This window comes from Gopherus evgoodei, chromosome 3 (genome assembly GCF_007399415.2).
Source record: "Gopherus evgoodei ecotype Sinaloan lineage chromosome 3, rGopEvg1_v1.p, whole genome shotgun sequence".
NCBI lineage: Eukaryota > Metazoa > Chordata > Testudines > Testudinidae > Gopherus > Gopherus evgoodei.
The window spans coordinates 197,546,812-197,569,683 of record NC_044324.1 but is presented as its reverse complement, the minus strand read 5'-3'; the positions used below and the strand labels follow the sequence as shown (position 1 = coordinate 197,569,683).

At 46.5% G+C, this 22,872-nt stretch overlaps 1 protein-coding gene across 5 annotated transcripts in view; it reads right to left on the bottom strand.

The window, feature by feature from the left end:
* The window catches only part of EML6 (EMAP like 6), a 397,023-nt gene that overhangs the window by 204,612 nt on the left and 169,539 nt on the right, over positions 1-22,872 (bottom strand). For all 5 annotated transcript variants that reach the window (XM_030557759.1, XM_030557761.1, XM_030557762.1 and 2 more), the window contains one exon: positions 7,351-7,552. In XM_030557759.1, the coding sequence (XP_030413619.1) occupies positions 7,351-7,552 (202 nt within the window). The remainder of the gene's footprint in view (positions 1-7,350; positions 7,553-22,872) is intronic.

The following is a 22,872-nucleotide window of genomic DNA, read 5'->3' as shown; positions in this document are numbered from 1 at the left end:
AATAAAATGGCTAACACTGAATAAAGAGGCCCTGGTACAGGCAATGTGGAAGAAACTGTAAGGCTGCTTCCCGCAGATCCCCTCACAAGCCATTGTGTAGGAGGTGTGCTGAGAGGTGAGAGAGGCATGTCCACAGTGAGGCCATGGACAGCACTATGACTCATAGAATAGCCCAAGGAGGCTGCTGTACTTTAGACAGATAACTCTGGAAGATGGAGGCTTAAATTACACTGGTGGCCTCTCCAATACAAGAAGCAGATTAGGATTAGGAAGATGTTAAAGCAGTTTAAAGCCACCTTTGGCTCCCTAACCCTGGGCAGCAAGTTATGTGCTGTGTCTTTAAGAGGCACAGTAGAGAATCTCAACCATATTTTCAATAAGGTTACAAAATGTTTGTTTCTAGTTACATATTTTTACTGAAATACAGAACAGAAAATATTTTAATACCTTGAGATCATTCAAGCATTTTATATGCAGGATTCTTGCTCTCATTTGCTTTGCCTAGCCTTATGGTGACTTTCTACAGATAGCAGGACCAATTATAGGGAAAGTCTTTCTCGGCCCTTGTAGCCCCTGTACAAAGCATACTCTATCACTCTGTGGGGAAAGAACCATAAAAGCTGTGAGGAGATGGAGCATGCTTAATACAGATGGATTATTTGGTGACTTCAGCTGCCAAACGCTAACAAGTCTCTACTGAGATTGTGAGAGTTGCAACTTTTCAAATGCATCTAACTTGGCCAAATTTTCACAAATTCTTACAGGCATGGCAACAAATACATTCTTGAGAGTATGGTGACTGCCCTCCTACCAAATTTTAAACATGGAGACACAGGAAATTTTAAATAAATTGATTATAAATTTTTTTTGTTAACAGACAAAACAGTGTATTTTTTCCTCATCTTGTTCTCTGGTATGGCTGCCTTGGATTAACTAACATTTTTGGAAAATTTCAGCCTCAGGCAGACACCTGGCATGAAAAATTTCAGCCTGAATTAAGTTTAGCAAAGTTGGAAATAACTAATATATAATGATCTTATACCTGCACCACCTACACACAATGATTTATGCAGATTTTAGCTTTTTTATTTCATGTCCTCCAATGTCTGGTAATTTTATATGTGGTTATAAACTTGATGTACCTGTACACTGGATATAGGTGGAGGAGTTGCACTGTATGTAAGAGAGCAGTATAGGTGCTCAGAAATCCAGTATGAAACTGCAGTAAAGCCTGTTGAGACTCCTTAGGTTAAGTTTAGAAGCAAGAGCAACAAGGATGATGTTGTGGTGGGCATGTGCTATAGACCACCAGAACAGGAGGATGAGGTAGACAAGGCTTTCTTTGGACAATTAACTGAAGTTTCCAGAACACAGGCCCTGGTTCTAATGGGGAACTTAAATCACCCTGACATTTTCTGGGAGAGCAATACAGCAGTGCACAGACAATCCAGGAAGTTTTTTAGAGTGTTGGGGACAACTTCCTGCTACAACTGCTGGAGGAACCAATCAGGGGCCATTCTCCTCTTGACCTACTGCTTACGAACAGGGAAGAATTGCTAGGGGAAGTACAAGTGGGTGGCAATCTGCGCAGCAGTGACCATGAGATGGTTGAGTTCAGGATCCTGACAAAAGGAAGAAAGGAGAGTAACAAAATACGGACCCTGGACTTCAGAAAAGCAGACTTTGACTCCCTTAGGGAACTGATGGGCAGGATCCCCTGGGACGCTAATATGTGGGGGAAAGGAGTCCAGGAAATCTGGCTGTATTTTAAAGAAGCCTTATTGAGGGCACAGGAACAAACTATCCCAAAGTGCAGAAAGAACAGCAAATATGGCAGGCAACCAGCTTGGCTTAACAGAGAAATTTTCTGTGAGTTTTAAACACAAAAAGGAAGCTTACAAGACGTGGAAACTTGGTCAGATGACATGAGAGTATAAAAATTGCTCAAGCATGCAGAGGTGTAATCAGGAAGGCCAAGGCACAACTGGAGCTGCAGCTAGCAAGGGATGTGAAGGGTAACAAGAAGGGTTTCTATGGGTATGTTAGCAACAAGAAAAAGATCAGGGAAAGTGTGGGACCTTTAATGAATGGGGGAGGCAACCTAGTGACAGATGATGTGGAAAAAGCTGAAGTACTCAATGCTTTTTTTGCCTCAGTCTTCACAGACAGGGTCAGCTCTCAGACTGCTGTCTTGGGCAATACAGTATGGGAGGAGGTGAGCAGCCCTCAGTGGTGAAAGAACAGATTAATGCAGGTGCTGGCAAACCTATTGGCCCGAGGGCCATATCTGGGTATGGAAATTGTATGGTGGGCCATGAATACTCACAAAATTGGGGTTGGGGTGCAGGAGGGGGTGAGGGCTCTTGCTGGGGGTGCGGGCTCTGTGGTGGGGCCAGAAATGAGGAGTTCAGGGTGTGGGAGGGGGCTCTGGGTTGGGGTTGGGGGTTGGGTGTGGGAGAGGGATCAGGGCTGGGGCAGCGGGTTGGGGTATGGAAGGGGGCAGGGATGCAGGCTCCAGGTGTGCTTAACTATAGAAGGACCTGGAAGCAGCGGCATGTCCTGTCTCTGTGCACTGCCCTGTCAGCTTGCACCATCCCTTCAGCTCCCATTTGCTGCAGCTCCTGACCAATGGGAGCTGCGGGGGTGGCCCTTGGGGCAGGGGCAGCTTGCAGAGCCCCCTGGCTGCTCCTAAATGTAGGAGCCAGAGGGGGAACATGCTGCTGCTTCCAGGAGCCTCACCATGTGCACATGGAGCGGCCTCCAACCCTGCTCCCCGGCTGGAGCATGGGAACAGGGCAAGCCACAGACCCCACTCCCCAGCAGGAGCTTGAGAGCCAGATGAAACTGGCTCGAGGGCTGGAGGTGGCCCGTGGGCCATTGTTTGCCCACCCCTGGCAGGGCTGGCTTTAGGCCGATTCGCCCGATTCCCAGGAATTGGGCCCCGCGCCTTAGACACTTTTTTTTTTTTAAACTTACCCCGGGTCCCTGGCTGCGATCTGCTCAGGGGTCTTCCGTGGTCCTGCTCCCTTGAGCGAAGCGCAGGCGGGATCACGGCAAGCCCCATGGCCCCAGCTGGAGCCCCGGCAAGCCCCGTGGCCCCGCTCTCCCGGCTGGAGCCCCGGCCAGAGCACGGCAAGCCCCACGGCCCCGCTCTCCCGGCTGGAGCTCGGGCCGGAGCGCAGCAAGCCCCACGGCCCCGCTCTCCCGGCTGGAGCTCTGAACCTTTAAATAGCCTCCAGAGCCCTGGGGCAGTCACGGGCTCCGGGGACTATTTAAAGGGTCAGGGCTCCAGCTGCCTGCCTCTGCCACCCCGGTCCTTTAAATAGCCGCCAGAGCCCGGCCACCCCCATGCATTCCCCAGGGCTCCGGCGGCTATTTAAAAGGTCCAGGGCGGGGTAGAAGCTGGGGAGCCCCGAGCCCTTTAAATAGCCCCAAAGCCCTGGGATAGCAGGGAGCTTGGGGGCTATTTAAAGGGCTGGGGCTCCAGCTGCCTCTGCCGCACCCCCTACCCTGCCCACACCAGCCCCGCTCCCCCTGCCTGCAGCCAGCTCTGCACCCCGTGCCCACAGCCAGTCCCTGTCAACCCCCCTGCCGTGTCTCCAGTCAACCCCTGCCACACACCCCTGTGACCCTGCCCAAAGCCAGCCAGCCCCACACACACTGCTGCCCGCACCAGCCCTGCACACCCTGCCCTGTCTCCAGCCAACCCCTGCTGCACCCCCCTGCCTGAAGCCAGCCAGTCTCACACTCCTCTGTCTCCAGCCCTGCCAACCCCTGCTGCATCCCCCCGCGGCCCTGCCTGAAGCCAGCTCGCCCCACACACCCCCTATCTCCAACCAGCCCCGCACCCCTTGCCCTGCCTGCAGCCAGACCCTACTTCCAGTCAGCCCCTGCCCTGCCTCCAGCCAGCCCCATGTCCACTTGTGCCCTGCAGTTCCCAGGGCAGTAACCCTGCACACCTGCTTCAATGAGGGGGGCAGGGAGCAGCTGGGACCCACACATGTGAAATGGCAGTCATTAATAACCAATCAACAGCATATATGATGCAATATACATAATATATAATTTTATTATTTATATAGTTATGGAAAGTACATAATACATGAAAGAAATGAAAGGCTTTTTTTTCCACTTTTTTTTTTAAGTCATCCCTGCCAGGGCCCCCTCCGAAAATGTTCAAATTGGGCCCCGCACTTCCTAAAGCCGGCCCTGACCCCTGGGTTAAGGACTATTTAGAAAAGCTGGACATGCCCAAGTCCATGGGTCCAGATCTAATGCATCCAAGGGTGCTGAGGGAACTGGTTGATGTGATTGCAGATCCACTGGCCATTATCTTTGAAAACTTGTGGTGATCGGGGAAGGTCCCACACGATTGGAAAAAGGCAAATATAGTGCCCATCTTTTAAAAAGGGAAGAAGGAGAACCCAGGGAATTACAGACTGGTAAGCCTTACCTCAGTCCCTGGAAAAATCATGGAACAGGTCCTCAAGGAAACCATTTTGAAGCACTTCAAGGAGAGGAAGGTGATCAGGAACAGTCAACATGGATTCACCAAGGGCAAGTCATGCCTGACCAACCTGATTGCCTTCTATGATGAGATAACGGGCTCTGTGGATATGGGGAAAGCTGTGGACATGATATATCTTGACGTTAGCAAAGCTTTTGATACAGTCTGAGCTGCCAATGAGAGAGAATCCAGTGGCAGCAGGCATCTACCCCCAAAGGAAAGGATGCAAAAGAGTTAGATCTCTTTAGCAAAGTGCTTGATATGGTCTCCCACAGTATTCTTGCCAGCAAGTTAAAAAAGTATGGATTGGATGAATGGACTATAAGGTGGACAGAAAGCTGGCTGTATCGTTGGGCTCAACGGGTAGTGATCAATGGCTCGATGTCTAGCTGGCAGCCAGTATCAAGCAGAATGCCCCAGGGGTCAGTCCTGGGGCCAGTTTTGTTCAACATCTTTATTAATGATCTGGATGATGGGATAGACTGCACCCTCAGCAAGTTTGCAGATGACACAAAGCTTGGGGTAGAGGTAGATATGCTGGAGGGTGGGGAAAGGGTCCAGAGTGACCTAGACAAATTAGAGGACTGGGCCAAAAGAAATCTGATGAGGTTCAACAAGGACAAGTGCAGAGTCCTGCTCTTAGGATAGAAGAATCCCATGCACCACTACAGACTGGGGACCGACTGGCTTAGCAGCAGTTCTGCAGAAAAGGACCTAGGGGTTACAGTGGACGAGAAACTGGATATGAGTCAACAGTCTGCCCTTGTTGCCAAGAAGGCTAACGGCATTTTGGACTGTATAAGAAGGGGCATTGCCAGCAGATCGAGGGACTATTCGGCACTGGCGAGGCCACATCTGGAGTATTCTGTCCAGGTTTGGGCTCCCCACTACAGAAAGAATGTGGACGAATTGGAGGGAGTCCAGCGGAGGGCAACGAAAATGATTAGGGGGCTGGGGCACATGATTTACGAGGAGAGGCTGAGGGAATGGCTTGTTTAGCCTGCAGAAGAGAAGAGTGAGGGGGGATTTGAAAGCAGCTTTCAACTACCTGTAGGAGGTTCCAAAGTGGATGGCGCTCAGCTGTTCTTAGTGGTGGCAGATGACAGAACAAGGAGCAATGTCTCAAGCTGCAAGGTGGGAGGTCTAGGTTGGACATTAGGAAAAACTATTTCACTAGGAGGGTGGTGAAGCACTGGAATGGATTACCTAGAGAGGCAATGGAATCTCCATCTTTAGAGGTTTTTAAGGCCCAGCTTGGCAAAGCCCTGGCTGGGATGATTTAGTCAGTGTTGGTCCTACTTTGCGCTTGGACTAGATGATCTCCTGAGGTCTCTTCCGGCCCTAATCTTCTACGATTCTATGATTGAACTCCTTGGGGGGAGGATCATATGTCCCCTGCTCTGTTTTACTCGCATTCTGCCGTATATTTTATGTTATACAGGGCTCGGATGATGACCCAGCAAATGTTGTCCATTTTAAGAACAGATTTCACAAAATGCAAAGAAGGTAGCAATCTGAGATTTCTAAAGGTAGCTCCAGCACTCGACCCAAGTTTAAGAATCTGAAGTGCCTTCCAAAATCTGAAAGGGACAAGGTGTAGAGCATGCTTTCAGAAGTCTTAAAAGAGCAACACTCCAGTGTGGAAACCACAGAACCTGAATCACCGAAAAAGAAAATCAACCTTGTGCTTGTGGCATCAGACTCAGATAATGAAAATGAACATGTTTCAGTCCATACTACTTTGGATTCTTATCGACCAAAACCCGTCATCAGCATGGCTAGATGTCCCCTGGAATGGTGGTTGAAGCATGGAGGGACATATGACTCTTTAGTGAACCTGGCACATAAATATCTTGTGATTCCGGCTACAATAGTGCCATGAGAACACCTGTTCTGACTGTCAGGTGACACTATAAACAAGAACCGGGCAGTATTAGGTCCTGTAAATGTAAACAAACTTGTTTGTCTGAGCAATTGGCTTAACAAGAAGTAGGACTGAGTGGACTTCTAGGCTCTAAAATTTTACATTGTTTTATTTATGAATGCATTTTTTTACATAATTCTGCATTTGTAAGTTCAACTTTCATGATAAAGAGATTGCACTACAGTACTTGTATTAGGTGAATTGAAAAATGCTATTTCTTTTCTTTTTTTACAGTGCAAATACTTGCAATCAAAATTAAATATATAGTGAGCACTGTACACTTTGTATTCTGTGTTGTAATTGAAATCAATATATTTGAAAATGTAGAAAACATCCCCAAAATATTTAAATAACTGGTATTCTGTTATTGTTTAACAGTGCAATTAATTTTTTTAATCATGTGATTAATCGCAATTCAGTTTTTTTTAATCACTTGACAGCCCTAATAATTTCCAGTTGTGGTGTATAACAAAGAGAAATTGGACCTCATCAATTTTTTTGGGGAATAGGAGCCAAGTTGTTTAATACGCTCATAAATACAAGAAGAAAATGTGACAATATCACTGACTAAATATGTTAGGGTAATGTCTTCCATTTTAGCCACAGAAAGAAATGAAATTCAGCATGCTTTAAGCCTAAATTTTTATAGGCAATATCTGATGGGTTTTACATGTTTTACGGAATTTGTGCATGAGGGCTGATTCAAAGGTATGGCTGCAAGGAAATAAATAGAAAAAAAATTATCTTAATTAAGCTGAAGATTTTACAATTTCTTGGGAAATTGTTGCAACTCTTTACTTACCACTAAACCTATTTTTAAAGAAATGACAAAAGTTTCAAAAAGAAATTGGTTAAAAATGTTCTTGTTAAAAGTACATGACTAATTGAATATATAGCAGTAAATGAGCTCCAGCCTTACCGTACGGATCGATCATCACTGCCTGTGACAGCTAAAGGCTTCTTTGGATGGACTGCCAGGGCCCAGAGCTCCCCTTCACAATGACCCTGCATTATCAGCATTGGTTTATCTCTTTCTCTCACTATCACCTCAAATATTTCACTGTCCTGTGTCCCCGCTAAAAGTCTGTCTCCTTTCCAACAAACACTTCGAATGGACAAACCTGACAAGGAACAGAGTAGTTTTAGATAAGCAGTAATAACAAGACAAAGTTATATTCAACATAATAAAGAATAGGAATTTTAAAAATTCCTTTATAACAACCATATTTTGAACTTACATAGTATCTTCAGTCTGAAGACTGAAGGCACTTCATAGCTTATCTAGCTACAAAGCTAAACTGAAAGCTATAATTGCACTTCTATGAGGTAAGGCAAATATGTTATTCCCATTTACAAATAAGGAAGTTGAGGCACTGGGAGATGCAGGGGCAATCCTGGAAGTGCTGAATGCCCAGAACTCCTACTGCCTATAGTGGGAGTTGAGTGTGCTCATCATGTCACAGAATCAGTCTCCTAGACTTTGTCTATAATGAGGAAATTTACCAAAAAAAAAAAATTCAACTTTATTGAACACAGGTTCCCCTGTGTTAAAACTTGTGGAAAATTTAGATTAGGAAGGCTCCTGTGGCTGGAACTGTTTTTACTATCATTTTCATTAGACTTGCTTTTTAAGCAGGCTTAACTAAAACATTGATAAAAATGGTTCCTGTAACCACAGACTTATCGACACCATGACTCTCAGTGGTTCTATTTTTAAATTTCAGTAAATTTCTCCAGAGGAGAACTGGCCTAAGTGACTTACTCTAGTGTGTGCAGGAAATCTGTGGCAAAAGTGGAAGTGACATGCAGATTTTCCATTTATCAGTCCTGTGCTTTAACCATAAGGGTATATTTGCCTCACAAATCCTCCTCCTTCCTGCCCTTTTTATAAGGAAAAGGGTTATTTTTAAACCACATCTGTCCTTCATTAGAAGAAATAACCCTCACTTTAAAACCAAATATACGTCTATATCACAGACAGGCTGAGATTTCACTTTTATTGTAAATTATTTACACTAATAAAAGTGAATCATGAATCAGGCAATAGAATTCATTATAAAAATTAAATAACTGATTCCACATAATTTTAAGTCTCTGTACTTTTGGGTCTGACTTTCCATTCCCCCAGTGTAAATTGGGAATAACTGCAGTCAAAAGAGTTACACTGCTGTAAAACTAGTACAAGGAAAAGGATAATCAGATCATATCTAGATTTTGGGAGGTAGAGAGACATACATACCTTTTTTATAGTTACTTTTTCATTTTCCACAGTTTTAATCTAGTGAATAAGTTTATCTTTTATTTTGATATTTTCAAGTTACATTTACAAGGTATCACTGGTTCTCAGCATCAGCTAGTGCTAAAAGGCCCAAAGCTCATTAAAAGGGTTGGACAAAGAGTTTCCGTCAAAACTTTTTTTGGATCAAAAATTAGGGGTTTTTAAAAAGCAGAAAAAAATCACAGACAATGCTTTCCTTCAAAATCTGTTGTGTTTTTTTTAATTGAAAAGCTGAAATTAGTCTGCCAAAACCTGAACATGGTTTGGGATTTCAGAAGTATGTGGCCAAATATTTGCTGCTTGCTGTGTTTGTTTAAAGAGCAATAAAAAAATTCTGCTTAAAAAAAATCCAAAACTTTTGAACCACCTCAGCTTGTGACCAAACACCTGAGTCCATCCAGTCAGAGATTTTTCCAGGTTTCTGATACTCTGCTGGCTTCCTTGACTCATATCTGTCTCCATAACTTTGGGTTTATTTAGCTTAGAACATAAGAACATAAGAATGGCCATACTGGGTCAGACCAAAGGTCCATCCAGCCTAGTATCCTGTCTACCAACAGTGGCCAATGCCAAGTGTCCCAGAGGGAGTGAACCTAACAGGTAATGATCAAGTGATCTCTCTCCTGCCATCGTCTCCACCCTCTGACAAACAGAGACTAGGGACGCCATTCCTTATCCATCTTGGCTAATAGCTATTAATGGACTTAACCTCCATGAATGTATCTGTTTCCTAGAGACTGGCTCCACGGGGTCCCTCACAAACTGGAGATGGTTACTGTGGGTTTGTCTTTAGTATAGCTTATGTACATACTCCATGAACTGAGCATTTGAGCTTGTTCCAGAATCTGGGATGAGCCTATGTTGTGAAAACTGAAATGCTCAAAATAGCATATGCATGTGAATGGACACCTAGTGATAAAATTAAATTAACCCAGGGTTTCTCAAACTGGGGGGTGGAATCCCTCAGGGGGTCACAAGGTTATTACTGGGGGTCGCAAGCTGTCAGCCTCCACCTCAAACCCCGCTTTGCCTCCAGCATTTATAATAGTGTTAAATATATAAAAAAGTGTTTTTAATTTATAAGGGAGGGTCACACTCAGAGGTTTCCTATATGAAAGGGGTCACCAGTATAAAAGTTTGAGAACCACTGAATTAACGCCTCTGGAGCCTCGGGGAATGCAGGGGAGGGGGGTCTCCCGTAGGGTTGGGAAGGAGGTAGGCGGTGTAGGATATTGCTCTTCTCATGTGATCTCTCCCCCATGGCTCTCTTGGCTCTATCACTGTTAATCTAAAGTAGCTAATTTTAAATGAAGCTACCTCCCCTGACATGACTCTCCCTATGGCACTGAAATTAAATGTAGACTATAATTTGGCATTTGAGAAGTGAAAGGGATGGTAGCCCTAAGGGAAAAGATAACAGCTTGGCTCTTTGTGTTAAATAGCTGTCTGCAAGCCTCAAACTGCTGAATGAGCTTTAGGGTAGGGAAGGCTGTGCCTCCCCAAACAGCCTGACCATGCCCCCTATCTGACCCCCATCCACTTCCTGCCCCCCCGACTGCCCCCCTTCAGAATCCCTGAACCATCCTGCTCCTTGTCCCCTCACTGCCCCCCCAAACCACCCCCCCAACCACCACCCCACCCCACACTGACCGCCCCTTTCCCTGTCCCCAGACTGCCCCAATCCCTATCCACCCCCACCAAATCCTGACAGATCCCCAGAACGCCCATGATCCAACTCCCTCGTTCCCTGTCCCCTGACTGCCCCCCAGAACCTCTGCCCCCTCCCTGTCCCCTGACTATCCGTTATCCAACCCCCTGCCATGCTACTTACCCCCACCTCCTCCCTCTCCCGGAGCCTCAGCATGCCGCATCCAGGAGCGGCCCTGGACAGCACTGCAGCAGCCTGGCTTCAGCGGGGCCTGAGCTCCTGCTGCTCAGCCGTAGCTCTCAGCCCTGTCCCCTCACCATGTGGCTCCAAGCAGGGAGGAACTCAGGCCTCGCTGGAGCCACGCCGCTTTAACTCTGTCCAGGTTACCTCCTGGGTTACCCTCGCCTCTCCCCTCTCTTGGAGCCTCAGCGTGCCATGTCCAGGAGCTGCCCTGGCCCCTGGACAGTGCTGCAGCGGCCTGGCTCTGGTGGGACCAGAGCTCACAGCCCCACCCCCTTACCATGCGGCTTTGAGCAGGGAGGAGCTCAGGCCCTGCTGGAGCCACGCCACTCTAACTCTGTCCAGGGTCGCTCCTGGACGCGGCGTGCTGAGGCACTGGGGGATGGGGGAAGGCAGAGGCGGGGCTAGGGCTGGAGCATTTTCGTGGGGGCCCCTGTGGGGTCCAGGGCCTGGGACAAATTGCCCCACTTGCCCGCCTCCCGGGCAGCCCTGACTATGGGCAAAATTTTCAGACATGCCCAACTGATTTAGGAGTCTAAGTGCCATTTTCAAAAGTGACAGTCACTTGGCAACCCAAGTCCCATTGACTCCTAAGTGTCTAAGTACCTTTTGAAAATGGCATGTAGGCTCCCTAAGACAGGTGGTTTTGAAAAAAATTACATTATAATTCCAGGTTGATAGTGTCGTTACCCAGCAAGTTTTAATCCTGATTATTGATCCAGGCACAGAAGTGAATGAGGATGGATTTGAAGTGGCAGGCCACAACTTTATTAAATTTAAGATCACAGACGAATGCTATCTACCCACATTTTGCCATTGCAAGCATTTAAGTCTATTGGGTCTATTGTAGGGTTTATAGGGCTCCTGCCATATACCCTATAATTCAGGCTAGACGCTCCACTGCCTACTCCTAGGATTCAGCTCATTTGCTGAATTATCTTACTCTCCACAGTGAAGGAGACAAAGGTACCAAAGAAGGAGTTTATTCTGCAAAGACTTTGGATCTCTCCCTTTCCCATAGGCCCAAGATCCATCGGCAAAATCCCATCTTTATTTCTGGATGCTGGCCCTTTTCTATCCAGAGTGGACACCCACCACAAATTGTGACAAACTAAGCATTCATATAATTCTTAATAGTAAATTTCTAAATCATAGAATCATAGAATATCAGGGTTAGAAGGGACGTCAAGAGGTTATCTAGTCCAACTCCCTGCTCACGGCAAAACCAATCCCGAATTAAATTATCCCAGCCAAGGCTTTGTCAAGTCTGACCTTAAAAACCTCTAAGGAAGGAGATTCCACCACCTCCCTAGGTAACCCATTCCAGTGCTTCACCACCCTCCTAGTGAAAAAGTTTTTCCTAACATCCAACCTAAACTTCCCCCGCTGCAACTTGAGACTCCTTGTTCTGTCATCTGGTACCAATGAGAACAATCTAGATGCATCCTCTTTGGAACCCCCTTTCAGGTAGTTGAAAGCAGCTATCAAATCCTCCTTCATTCTTTTCTTCTGCAGACTAAACAATCCCAGTTCCCTCATAAGTCATGTGTCCAGCCTCCTAATCATTTTTGTTGCTCTCTTTCCAATTTTTCCACATCCTTCTTGTAGTGCGGGGCCCAAAACTGGACACAGTACTCCAAATGAGGCCTCACCAATGTTGAATAGAAGGGAATGTTCACGTCCCTTGATCTGCTCACAATGCCCTTACTTATACAGCCCAAAATGCCATTAGCTTTCTTGGCAACAAGGAAACACTGTTGACTTATATCCAGCTTCTCATCCACTGTAACCCCTAGGTCTTTTTCTGCAGAACTGCTGCCTAGCCATTCTGTCCCTAGTCTGTGGCGGTGCATGGGATTCTTCCATCCTAAGTGCAGGACTCTGCACTAGTCCTTGTTGAACCTCATCAGATTTGTTTTAGCCCAATCCTCTAATTTGTCTAAGTCCCTCTGTATCCTATACCTACCCTCCAGCGTATCTACCACTCCTCCCAGTTTAGTGTCCAGTTTAGTGTTCTATTTAACTACTATTTAGCCTCTGTCTCTATGAGACTGTGAGTTTTTCTATTTTTTGACTTCCTATCAGGCTTCAGCAAATATGGCTCCTTTGGGAAAAATTCTTTTCTGACCCCTAAGATCAGATGATTGGTCAGACCCACAGCATCTTAACATCACAGTTCCAATACTATATAATTGCAGGGATGAAGGGTGTTTTCAGCTAAAATGGAGCAAGAGGCTCAAGAAACCCTGGGCAAGGCTTTAAATTAATGAATTATGGGAAGCAAGGAGCCAATCGGCACTTCTCTATCTGGCTGGCTAACTGGCAGAGAAGCATGCAGGGGGAAGAGAGGCCTGTCCCTGCATACATTCTCCCTTTCATTCTATCTAAAGCTATCATGTACCAGGCAGATGCAACCAAGTCTCCCACACATTAAACCAGGTGGGTAGCATTGAATATACTTTAATGTTTACTGAACTTTCAGTCTGGATTTTTCTCATGTTGCCCAGTCCAAAAAGCCCTGAAATCAACCTCTTGACCCTGCCTTACATACAATGTAGAGACTCTAGGCTCAGTTTTGCAAAGTTAAGCTCTTCATTTAGATGACCCAATTCTGCATTTGAACATTCAAATAGCCATTAAGGCATGTCCATTTTTTAACACAGTAAGAACCAATTTTAAGGACCAAATATGGGATTGACTATCAATTTAGGTAGCTAAATGTGAAGATTAGGGCTCTCTATCTCAATATCTCCTACAAGAGAAGAAAGCCTGCTGAGGCTGAACATTTTAAAAGAAGACAGTAACAACTTGATAGCATTTTCTGTTTGGTTGCCTTGTCAAGGTTTTTTCCCCCACTTTGAACTTTAGAGTACAAATGTAGGGGACCTGCATGGACCCTTCTAAGCTTAATTCCTAGCTTAGATCTGGTAACGCTGCCACCAGCCAGAATATAGTGTCTGGCACACTTTCTGTTCCCCCAAAACCTTCCCTGGGGAACCCAAGACCCAAACCCCTTGGGTCTTAAAACAAGGAGAAATTAACCATCCCCCCTCTTTCCACCCCCTCAGATTCTCCCCTCCCTGGGTTGCCTTGAGAGGCTTACACAGATCCAAACTCCTTGGATCTTAAAACAAAGAGGAATTAACCATTCCCCATCCTTCCCCCCCACCAATCCCTGGTGAGTTCAGACTCAATCCCTTGGATTTTAAAACAAGGAAAAATCAATCAAGTTCTTAAAAAGAAAGCTTTTAATTAAAGAAAGAAAAGGTAAAAATTATCTCTGTAAAATCTGAATGGAAAATTCTTTACAGGGTACTCAGATTCATATAGACTAGAGGGACCCACCCCCCTAGCCTTAGATACAAAGTTACAGCAAACAGAGGTAAAAAATCCTTCCAGCAAAAGCACCATTTACAAGTTAAGAAAACAAACATAAGACTAATCCACCTTGCCTGGCTATTACTTACAATTTTGAAACATGAAAGACTGATTCAGAAAGATTGGGAAAGCCTGGGTGTACGCCTGGTCCCTCTTAGCCCCAAGAGCGAACAATGAACAAAACAAAAAGCACAAACAAAGACTTCCCTCCACCAAGATTTGAAAGTATCTAGTCCCCTTATTGGTCCTTTGGTCAGGTGTCAGCCAGGTTACTGAGCTTCTTAACCCTTTACAGGTAAAAGAGACATTAACCCTTAACTATCTGTCTATGACACACAACCCAAATCTCAGATAGTGTGGAACCACACTGGCGGTGATTTCTTCCTAGAACTTTAGAATAAACAGATTAATAAAACACATTCACCTTTACATATACTACTAATTATGTAAACTACAAGACTTTTCACATTTTAAAGACAATTTTTAACCAGCTGATTCTGGGAAACTTTCACAGGAGAGTGCATCAGCTACTTTGTTAGAAGCTCCTGAAATATGTTAAATTTCGAAATCAAAATCTTGGAGTGCTAAACTCCATCGAAGAAGTTTTTTGTTGTTTCCCTTGGCAGTATGAAGCCACTTTAGCACAGCATGGTCGGTTTGTAGCTGAAAACGCCATCTCCAAACATATGGGCGTAGCTTTTCCAGGGCATACACAATGACATTGCATTCTTTTTCACTGATCGACCAGTGGCTTTCCCTCTCAGACAGTTTCTTGCTGAGAAACACGACAGGAAGGAAGTTTTGATCCGGTTCTTCCTGCATTAAAACTGCTCCTACACCACGCTCAGATGCATCTGTGGTTACTAGGAATGGTTTGTCAAAGTCTGGGGCCCTTAGCACAGGGTCAGACATGAGTGTCGCCTTAAGCTGGGTAAAGGCCTTCTGACACTCATCAGTCCATTTAACTGCATTTGACTGGGTCTTTTTGGTCAGGTCTGTGAGTGGGGCAGCGATTTGGCTGTAGTGTGGTACAAATCGCCTGTAATACCCGGCCAAGCCTGAGAAGGATTGGACCTGTTTCTTTGACTTTGGGACAGGCCACTTTTGGATAGCATCCACCTTGGCCTGTAGGGGATTTATTGTTCTTTGACCCACCTGGTGTCCAAGGTAAGTCACTCTGTTTTGGCCTATTTGACACTTTTTAGCCTTAACAGTTAGTCCTGCCTGCCTGATGGCGCTCAAAGACTTTTTCCAGGTGTTCTAGGTGTTCTGCCCATGAATCAGAAAAAATGGCCAAATCATCGAGGTAGGCAACTGCAGATTCTCCCAATACTGCTAGGAGACTATTTACAAGTCTTTCGAAGGTGGTGGGTGCATTTTGCAGCCCGAAAGGAAGCACATTAAATTCATACACACCTGCACGGATGATGAAGGCTGACCTTTCTTTGGCAGGTTCATCTAGAGGTACTTGCCAGTACCCCTTGGTTAAGTCTATTGTAGAGATGAACTGGGCACATCCCAATTTCTCCAATAGCTCATTGGTGCGTGACATTGGATAGTTGTCGGGAGAAGTTACAGCATTTAGCTTACGGTAGTCCACGCAAAAGCATATTTCCCCATCTGGTTTGGGTACTAGAACCACTGGAGATGCCCATGCACTGGTAGAGGGGTGTATTATACCCATCTGCAGCATGTTTTGGATCTCCCGTTCTATAGCAGCTTGGGCATGAGGAGACACCCGGTATGGTGGGGTTCTAATTGGGTGAGCATTACCTGTGTCAATGGAGTGGTATGCCCGTTCAGTCCGCCCTGGAGTGGCTGAGAACAATGGGGTGAAGCTAGGGCACAGCTTCTTGATCTGTTGCCGCTGCAGACGTTCCAAGGTTGTGGAGAGGCTCACCTCTTCCACGCCACCATCACTTTTTCCTTCGTAGTAGACACCTTCAGGCCACTCAGCGTCATCTTCTCCCTGGGCTGTAAACTGACAAACCTTTAAGTCTCTGGAATAAAAGGGCTTGAGAGAATTAACATGGTACACTTTAGGCTTTAGGGTTGAGGTGGGAAATCCTATGAGATAGTTAACAGATCCCAGGTGCTCTTGGACCGTGAATGGCCCTTCCCATGACGCTTCCATCTTATGGGCCTGCTGCGCCTTCAAGACCATAACCTGGTCTCCTACTTTGAAGGAACACTCCCTGGTATGTTTATCATACCAGGCCTTTTGCTCTTCCTGAGCATCCTTTAGGTTTTCTTTAGCAAGGGTTAAAGAGTGTTGTAGGTTGCTTACAAAGTCTAGAATGTTAGTTCCTGGAGAAGGCGTAAACTCCATTGCTGCTTCACCAACTGTAATGGTCCCTTAACCTTGTGGCCATACACAAGTTCGAATGGTGAAAACCCTAAACTGGGATGTGGTACAGCCCAGTAGGCAAAAAGCAACGGCTGCAACACTAGGTCCCAGTCATTGGAGTGTTCATTTATGAATTTACGTATCATAGCCCCCAAAGTTCCATTAAACCTCTCCACCAGCCCATTGGTTTGATGGTGGTAAGGGGTGGCAACCAAGTGATTCACTCTATGAGCTTCCCACAGATTTTTCATGGTCCCTGCCAGGAAATTAGTTCCTGCATCTGTAAGGATGTCGGAGGGCCAACCGACCCTAGCAAAAATGTCTGTTAAGGCCTGGCACATAGTCTTAGCCCTGGTGTTGCTTAGAGCTCCTGCTTCCGGCCATCGGGTAGCAAAGTCCACGAAAGTCAGTATGTACTGCTTTCCTCTGGGGTCTTTTTTGGGAAAGGACCCAGAATATCCACAGCTACTCGCTGAAATGGGACATTTATTATGAGGAGTGGCTGGAGAGGGGCCTTGACCTGGTCTTGAGGCTTTCCCACTCTTTGGCATACCTCACAAGACCGGACATACTTGGCAACATCCTTGCCCATCCCCTCTCAGTGGAAGGACTTCCCCAATCGGTCCTTGGTTCTGTTCACCCCAGCATGGCCACTGGGATGATCATGGGCTAAGCTTAAGAGCTTCCCCGGTACTTAGTTGGAACCACCAACTGTTTTTGTATATGCCAGTCTTCCCGGTGTCCACCAGAAAGAGTCTCCTTATATAAAAGGCCTTGTTCTATAACAAACCGGGATCGGGTAGAAGAGCTGAGAGGCGGTGGAGTGTTCCGTGCCGCCGCCCAAGCTTTCTGAAGGCTGTCATCTGCTTTCTGCTCAGTCTGGAACTGTTTCCTGGAGGCTGGAGACACCAGTTCTCCCTTAGACTGTGGACTTGGGCTTGGTCCCTCAGGAAGCGATGTAGGTGATGGGATTGTTTTCGTGGCTGGTGAACCGCTCTCCGCTGGTGCACCAGGTGGTATTTCAGGCTCTGGCTGAGCCTCTTGGGTATGGTGATCTGCTGTTTCTGCCAGTTCAGGCTCACTGGCGCCCTCTGGCGTTGGTGTTGAAGATGCGTTAGCAAGCACTGGCGTCAGTGCTGGCAACGGTTCTGGTGCTGGTTGCTTTTCCAGTTCCGGTTCTGGGACTGGATGCACTGTGGCTGTTGCAGTCGTTGGCAGGGGATCCGGTTCCACCACCTCTGTCTGGGTCTCTGGTAACACAGAAGGGGCTCTTGTGGATGGCTCAGGAACAGGGATGGGTGTGGAAGCTTGCCTGGCTTGGCTGCGTGTAACCATTCCCACCCTCTTGGCCCGCTTTACCTGGTTGGCCAAGTCTTCCCCCAGTAGCATGGAGATGGGATAATTGTCATAGACTGCAAAAGTCCACATTCCTGACCAGCCTTTGTACTGGACAGGCAGTTCAGCTGTAGGCATGTCTACAGCTTGTGACATGAAGGGGTAAATTGTCACTTGGGCCTCTGGGTTGATGAATTTGGGGTCCACTAAGGACACTTGTGCCCCCATGTCTCTCCATGCAATAACCTTCTTTCTGCCCACTTTCTAAGTTTCCCTTCGCTCCGAGGGTATTTGAGAGGCATCTGGGCCTGGGAATCTTTGGTGTGATGGTGGTGTAATGAACTACACTTGGTTGGGGTTCTTGGGGCAGTTGGCTTTTATACGTCCCAGTTCATTACATTTAAAACATCATCCAGCTGACTGGTCACTGCGCAGAGGTGGGTTGCTGGAGACTGGTGAGGTGGGATAATAGGGTGTCTGGGGCTTTCTTTGGTTTGTAGGTGGGGTCTTGGGTTGCCCTCAGTGATAGGGTTTATTCTGGGTTTGCCCCCTGTGATATTCGCTCCCCTTGCTAGTAGCTTTATTCTTTTCTGGCGCCAATCTCCCCCGCCTTGGTTACAGTTTTGGGTTTCCCATCTAGGATTTACCTTTCTATTTCCTCAGGAACACCCTCTAAGAACTGCTCCATTTGTATTAGGAGGGATAGCTCTGCCAGAGATTTAACATTTGCGCCTGATATCCAGGCATTCCAATTCTTTCCAATGTGGTAGGCGTGTTGGGTAAATGACACATCTGGTTTCCACCGTAGGGCTCTGAACCGCCGACAGGCATGCTCAGGTGTTAGCCCCATTCTGATTCCGGCCTTGGTTTGAAAAAGTTCATAATCATGCATGTGTTCCTTAGGCATTTCAGTTGCCACCTCTGCTAAGGGTCCACTGAGCTGTGGCCTCAGCTCTATCATGTACTGGTCTGTAGAGATGTTGTACCCATGGCAGGTCCTTTCAAAATTTTCCAAGAAGGCCTCAGTATCATCACCTGCCTTGTAGGTGGGGAATTTTCTGGGATGGGAAACAGTACCTGGAGAAGGGTTGTTAGGGTTGGCTGGTACATCCGGTTTAACCTTTGCTAATTCCAGGGCCTGCTGGTGGGCCTCCCTCTGGAGCTCCAAAGCCCTCCAGTGGGCAGCCTCTTTGGCTTGTTCTTCTATTTCTTTCATCTCCAGCTTTCTCCTGTCATCAGCATCTTTGGCTTTTTCTTCTGCATCCAGCCTAGCCATTTCCTGTTTAACTGCTTTCTTGGAACTCATTTTTCTGCTTTCTTGTGCTGGCCACACTACCTCTGCAGCCTACTTACTGGGATGCTTCAACTCAGGCTGCTTGGTTAACAGAGATTTTCTAACTAGCTATACCCGAGAGGTAGAAAGAAAAAAAAACAATTCAGCTTGTAAATGCCTTTTGCTGGCTGCCTGTTGGCTCACAGCTTGAAGCCTCCTCTTACAAAGACCCTTGTTAAAAAAACTTAACACCTCTGCCCTCAGGCTGCTTTCCAAGCAGCTAGAAGGAGAAAAAAAATCCTACTGGCTTTTGGTTTCTAGAAATCCCAACCGCTGCTCACCATGTCAAGGTTTTTCCCTCCACTTTGAACTTTAGAGTACAAATGTGGGGGACCTGCATGGACCCTTCTAAGCTTAATTCCTAGCTTAGATCTGGCAACGCTGCCAGCAGCCAGAATATAGTGTCTGGCACACTTTCTGTTCCCCCAAAACCTTCCCTGGGGAACCCAAGACCCAAACCCCTTGGGTCTTAAAACAAGGAGAAATTAACCATCCCCCTTCTTCCCCCCCCCAGACTCTCCCCTCCCTGGGTTGCCTTGAGAGGCTTACACAGATCCAGACTCCTTGGATCTTAAAACAAAGAGGAATTAACCATCTCCCCTCCTTTCCCCCCACCAATCCCTGGTGAGTTCAGACTCAATCCCTTGGATTTTAAAACAAGGAAAAATCAATCAGGTTCTTAAAAAGAAAGCTTTTAATTAAAGAAAGAAAAGGTAAAAATTATCTCTGTAAAATCTGGATGGAAAATTCTTTACAGGCTACTCAGATTCATATAGACTAGAGGGACCCACCCCCCTAGCCTTAGATACAAAGTTACAGCAAACAGAGGTAAAAAATCCTTCCAGCAAAAACACCATTTACAAGTTAAGAAAACAAACATGAGACTAATCCGCCTTGCCTGGCTATTACTTACAATTTTGAAACATGAAAGACTGATTCAGAAAGATTGGGAAAGCCTGGGTGTACGTCTGGTCCCTCTTAGCCCCAAGAGCAAACAACGAACAAAATAAAAAGCACAAACAAAGACTTCCCAGCACCAAGATTTGAAAGTATCTTGTCCCCTTATTGGTCCTCTGGTCAGGTGTAAGCCAGGTTACTGAGCTTCTTAACCCTTTACAGGTAAAAGAGACATTAACCCTTAACTATCTGTTTATGACATGGCCCAATTCTGCATTTGGACATTCAAATAGCCATTAAGGCATGTCCATTTTTAAACACAGTAAGAACCAATTTTAAGGACCAAATATGAGATTGACTATCAATTTAGGTAGCTAAATGTGAAGATTAGGGCTCTCTATCTGAATATCTCCTACAAGAGAAGAAAGCCTGCTGAGGTTGAACACTTTAAAAGAAGACAGTAACAACTTGATAGCATTTTCTGTTTGGTTGCCTGCTTTAGTAAATTATCAAAAAATCAGTAACTTCTGTAGTGGGATGAAGTTTAGGGGGATAAAATGAATGAATGAAAAATCAAATTGTCATGTTAAAATCCATGACAAAGTCAAGTCCAGCTACAGATTTTATAATAAAAGAATATTTGAATAAAATATTGGTGGAAAATTGCTTGTCAATAAAATTCCCACTATGAATAAAATATATGTATCAGAATTTTGTTGTTCCCTTGCAAGGGATAAAAGAATGTTCACGCCTTCTGTCTTGCCAACAACAACAAAAAAATTAGAAGATGACTTAGTTTGCACCTTTCTGCAAGTTATCTAGGAAATGGTTCAAGCTCAGGTCTTACAACACCCTCCTCCTGCAGGGCAGCAAATTCAGCACAGGGAATGGAGTTCTGATATTCCTTACAAATCCTCAGGAATTGCAGTAAAGCATGGGTGTGTAGACAATCTTATGACATCTACACCAAATCTGTTTTAAATTTCTTGAGAGCAATCATTCCTAGTATATATTTGAAGGAAACTGTATTCTTCATCAGATGTTCTATTACAGGGGAGGGCAAACTTTTTGGGCCCAGGGCCACATCTGGGTGTGCAGGGGGTTGGGGTGCCGGAGGGAATGCAGGGTGTGGGAGGGGACACGGTGTGCAGGGTCGGGCTCAGGGTAAGGGATTAGGGCAGAGGAGGGGTACGGGGTGTTTGAGGGGACTGAGGGAAGGGGGTTGGGGTGCAGGAGGGGTGTGAAGTGCAGGACGGGGCTCAAGGAAGGGGTGCAGGGGGGTGCAGACTGCAGCAGGGGGCTCAAGACAGGAGGTTGGGGTGCAGGATTGGTGCGGGGTGCCACAGGGGGCTCAAGGCAGGAGGTTGGGGTGCAGGAGGGGTGCAAGGTGAAGGAAGGGGGCTTAGGACAGGAAGTTGGGGGGCAGGGTGCAGAAGGGATTCAAGCTCTGGCCCAGCGCCGCTTACCTAAAGCAGCTCAAGGGTGGCAGCAGCACACACCAGGGCCAGAGCAGGCTCCCTGCATGCCTGCCCTGGCCCCACACCACAATGCTCTGGGAAGCAGCTGGAACCATGTCCTTGCACGGCCCCTGGGGGAGGGAGGCACAGGGCTCCATGCGCTACCCTTGCCATGCCTCGAGGTACCTGCCCCGAAACTCCCATTGACCGTGGTTCCCCATTCCCAGCCAATGGGAGCTGCGGGGGGCAGTGCCTGGAGGCAAAGGCAATGCACGCAGCCCTCTGCTGCCCCCTGCCTGGGCTGCAGGAACTTGGTGCCAGCCGCTTCTGAGAGTGGTGCGGGGCCTGCAGCACCACAGGGGGCAATCCTGCGGGCCGGATCCAAAGCCCTGATGGGCTGGATCTGGCCCATGGGCTGTAGTTTGCCCACCCCTGTTCTATTAACACTCTGGTAGATTTAGATTTAAGTGTAAATGCTATGCTAGTGATCAGATTGTGTATAGTGGCTGTGAAAGACTGACAATTTCCTGCAATACGCTGAATGAATTTTATTGAATTAAGTTTAACCTTACTGAATTAAGGTTATTACCTTGGGGGTGCATTGTATTAAAAATGCAATTGTGTAAGTGTTATTGTGGCATTGTATGTACCTTATCTAGTAGGGAGGGGGGAATGTCACTGTACTTCCTCCCTTATCAACCATTTGGAGCCATGGCCCTGGAGAGGTATGCATATACTAGTTCAAACTAGATTCTCCAGGGACCAAAAGACAAACTGGTTTTAAACTGTTTCATGACTTTCTTCCTGATCAAGCAAACAGATAGGACTCCTGGTCCCCAGAGGGCCCGAATCCTTAGGAAGGGCTGGAAGGACTGAGCCTACTGAGGTTTCAGAATACTGGTTGCTTTTTCTAAGCTGAAAAGTGTGATGAACTGGTAACCACAAAGGTATCTCCTTGGAAGAAGCACTGAAGGATAGAAAGCTGGCTAGATTGTCGGGCTCAATGGATAGTGATCAATGGCTCAATGTCTAGTTGGCAGCCGGTATCAAGCGGAGTGCCCCAAGGGTCGGTCCTGGGGCCAGTTTTGTTCAACATCTTTATTAATGATCTGGGTGATGGGATGAATTGCACCCTCAGCAAGTTTGCAGATGACACTAAGCTGGAATAGAGGTAGATACGCTGGAGGGTAGGGATAGGATAGAGAGGGACCTAGACAAATTAGAAGATTGGGCCAAAAGAAATCTGATGAGGTTTAACAAGGAAAAGTGCAGAGTCCTGCACTTCGGAAGGAAGACTCCCATGCACTGCTACAGGCTGGGGACCAACTGGCTAAACAGCAGTTCTGCAGAAAAGGACCTGGGGATTACAGTGGATGAGAATCTGGATATGTCAGCAATGTGCTCTTGTTGCCAAGAAGGCCAACGGCATATTGGGCTGTATTACTAGGAACACTGTCAGCAGATTGAAGGAATCTATTCCCCTCTATTAAGCACAGATGAGGCCACACCTGGAGTATTGTGTCCAGGG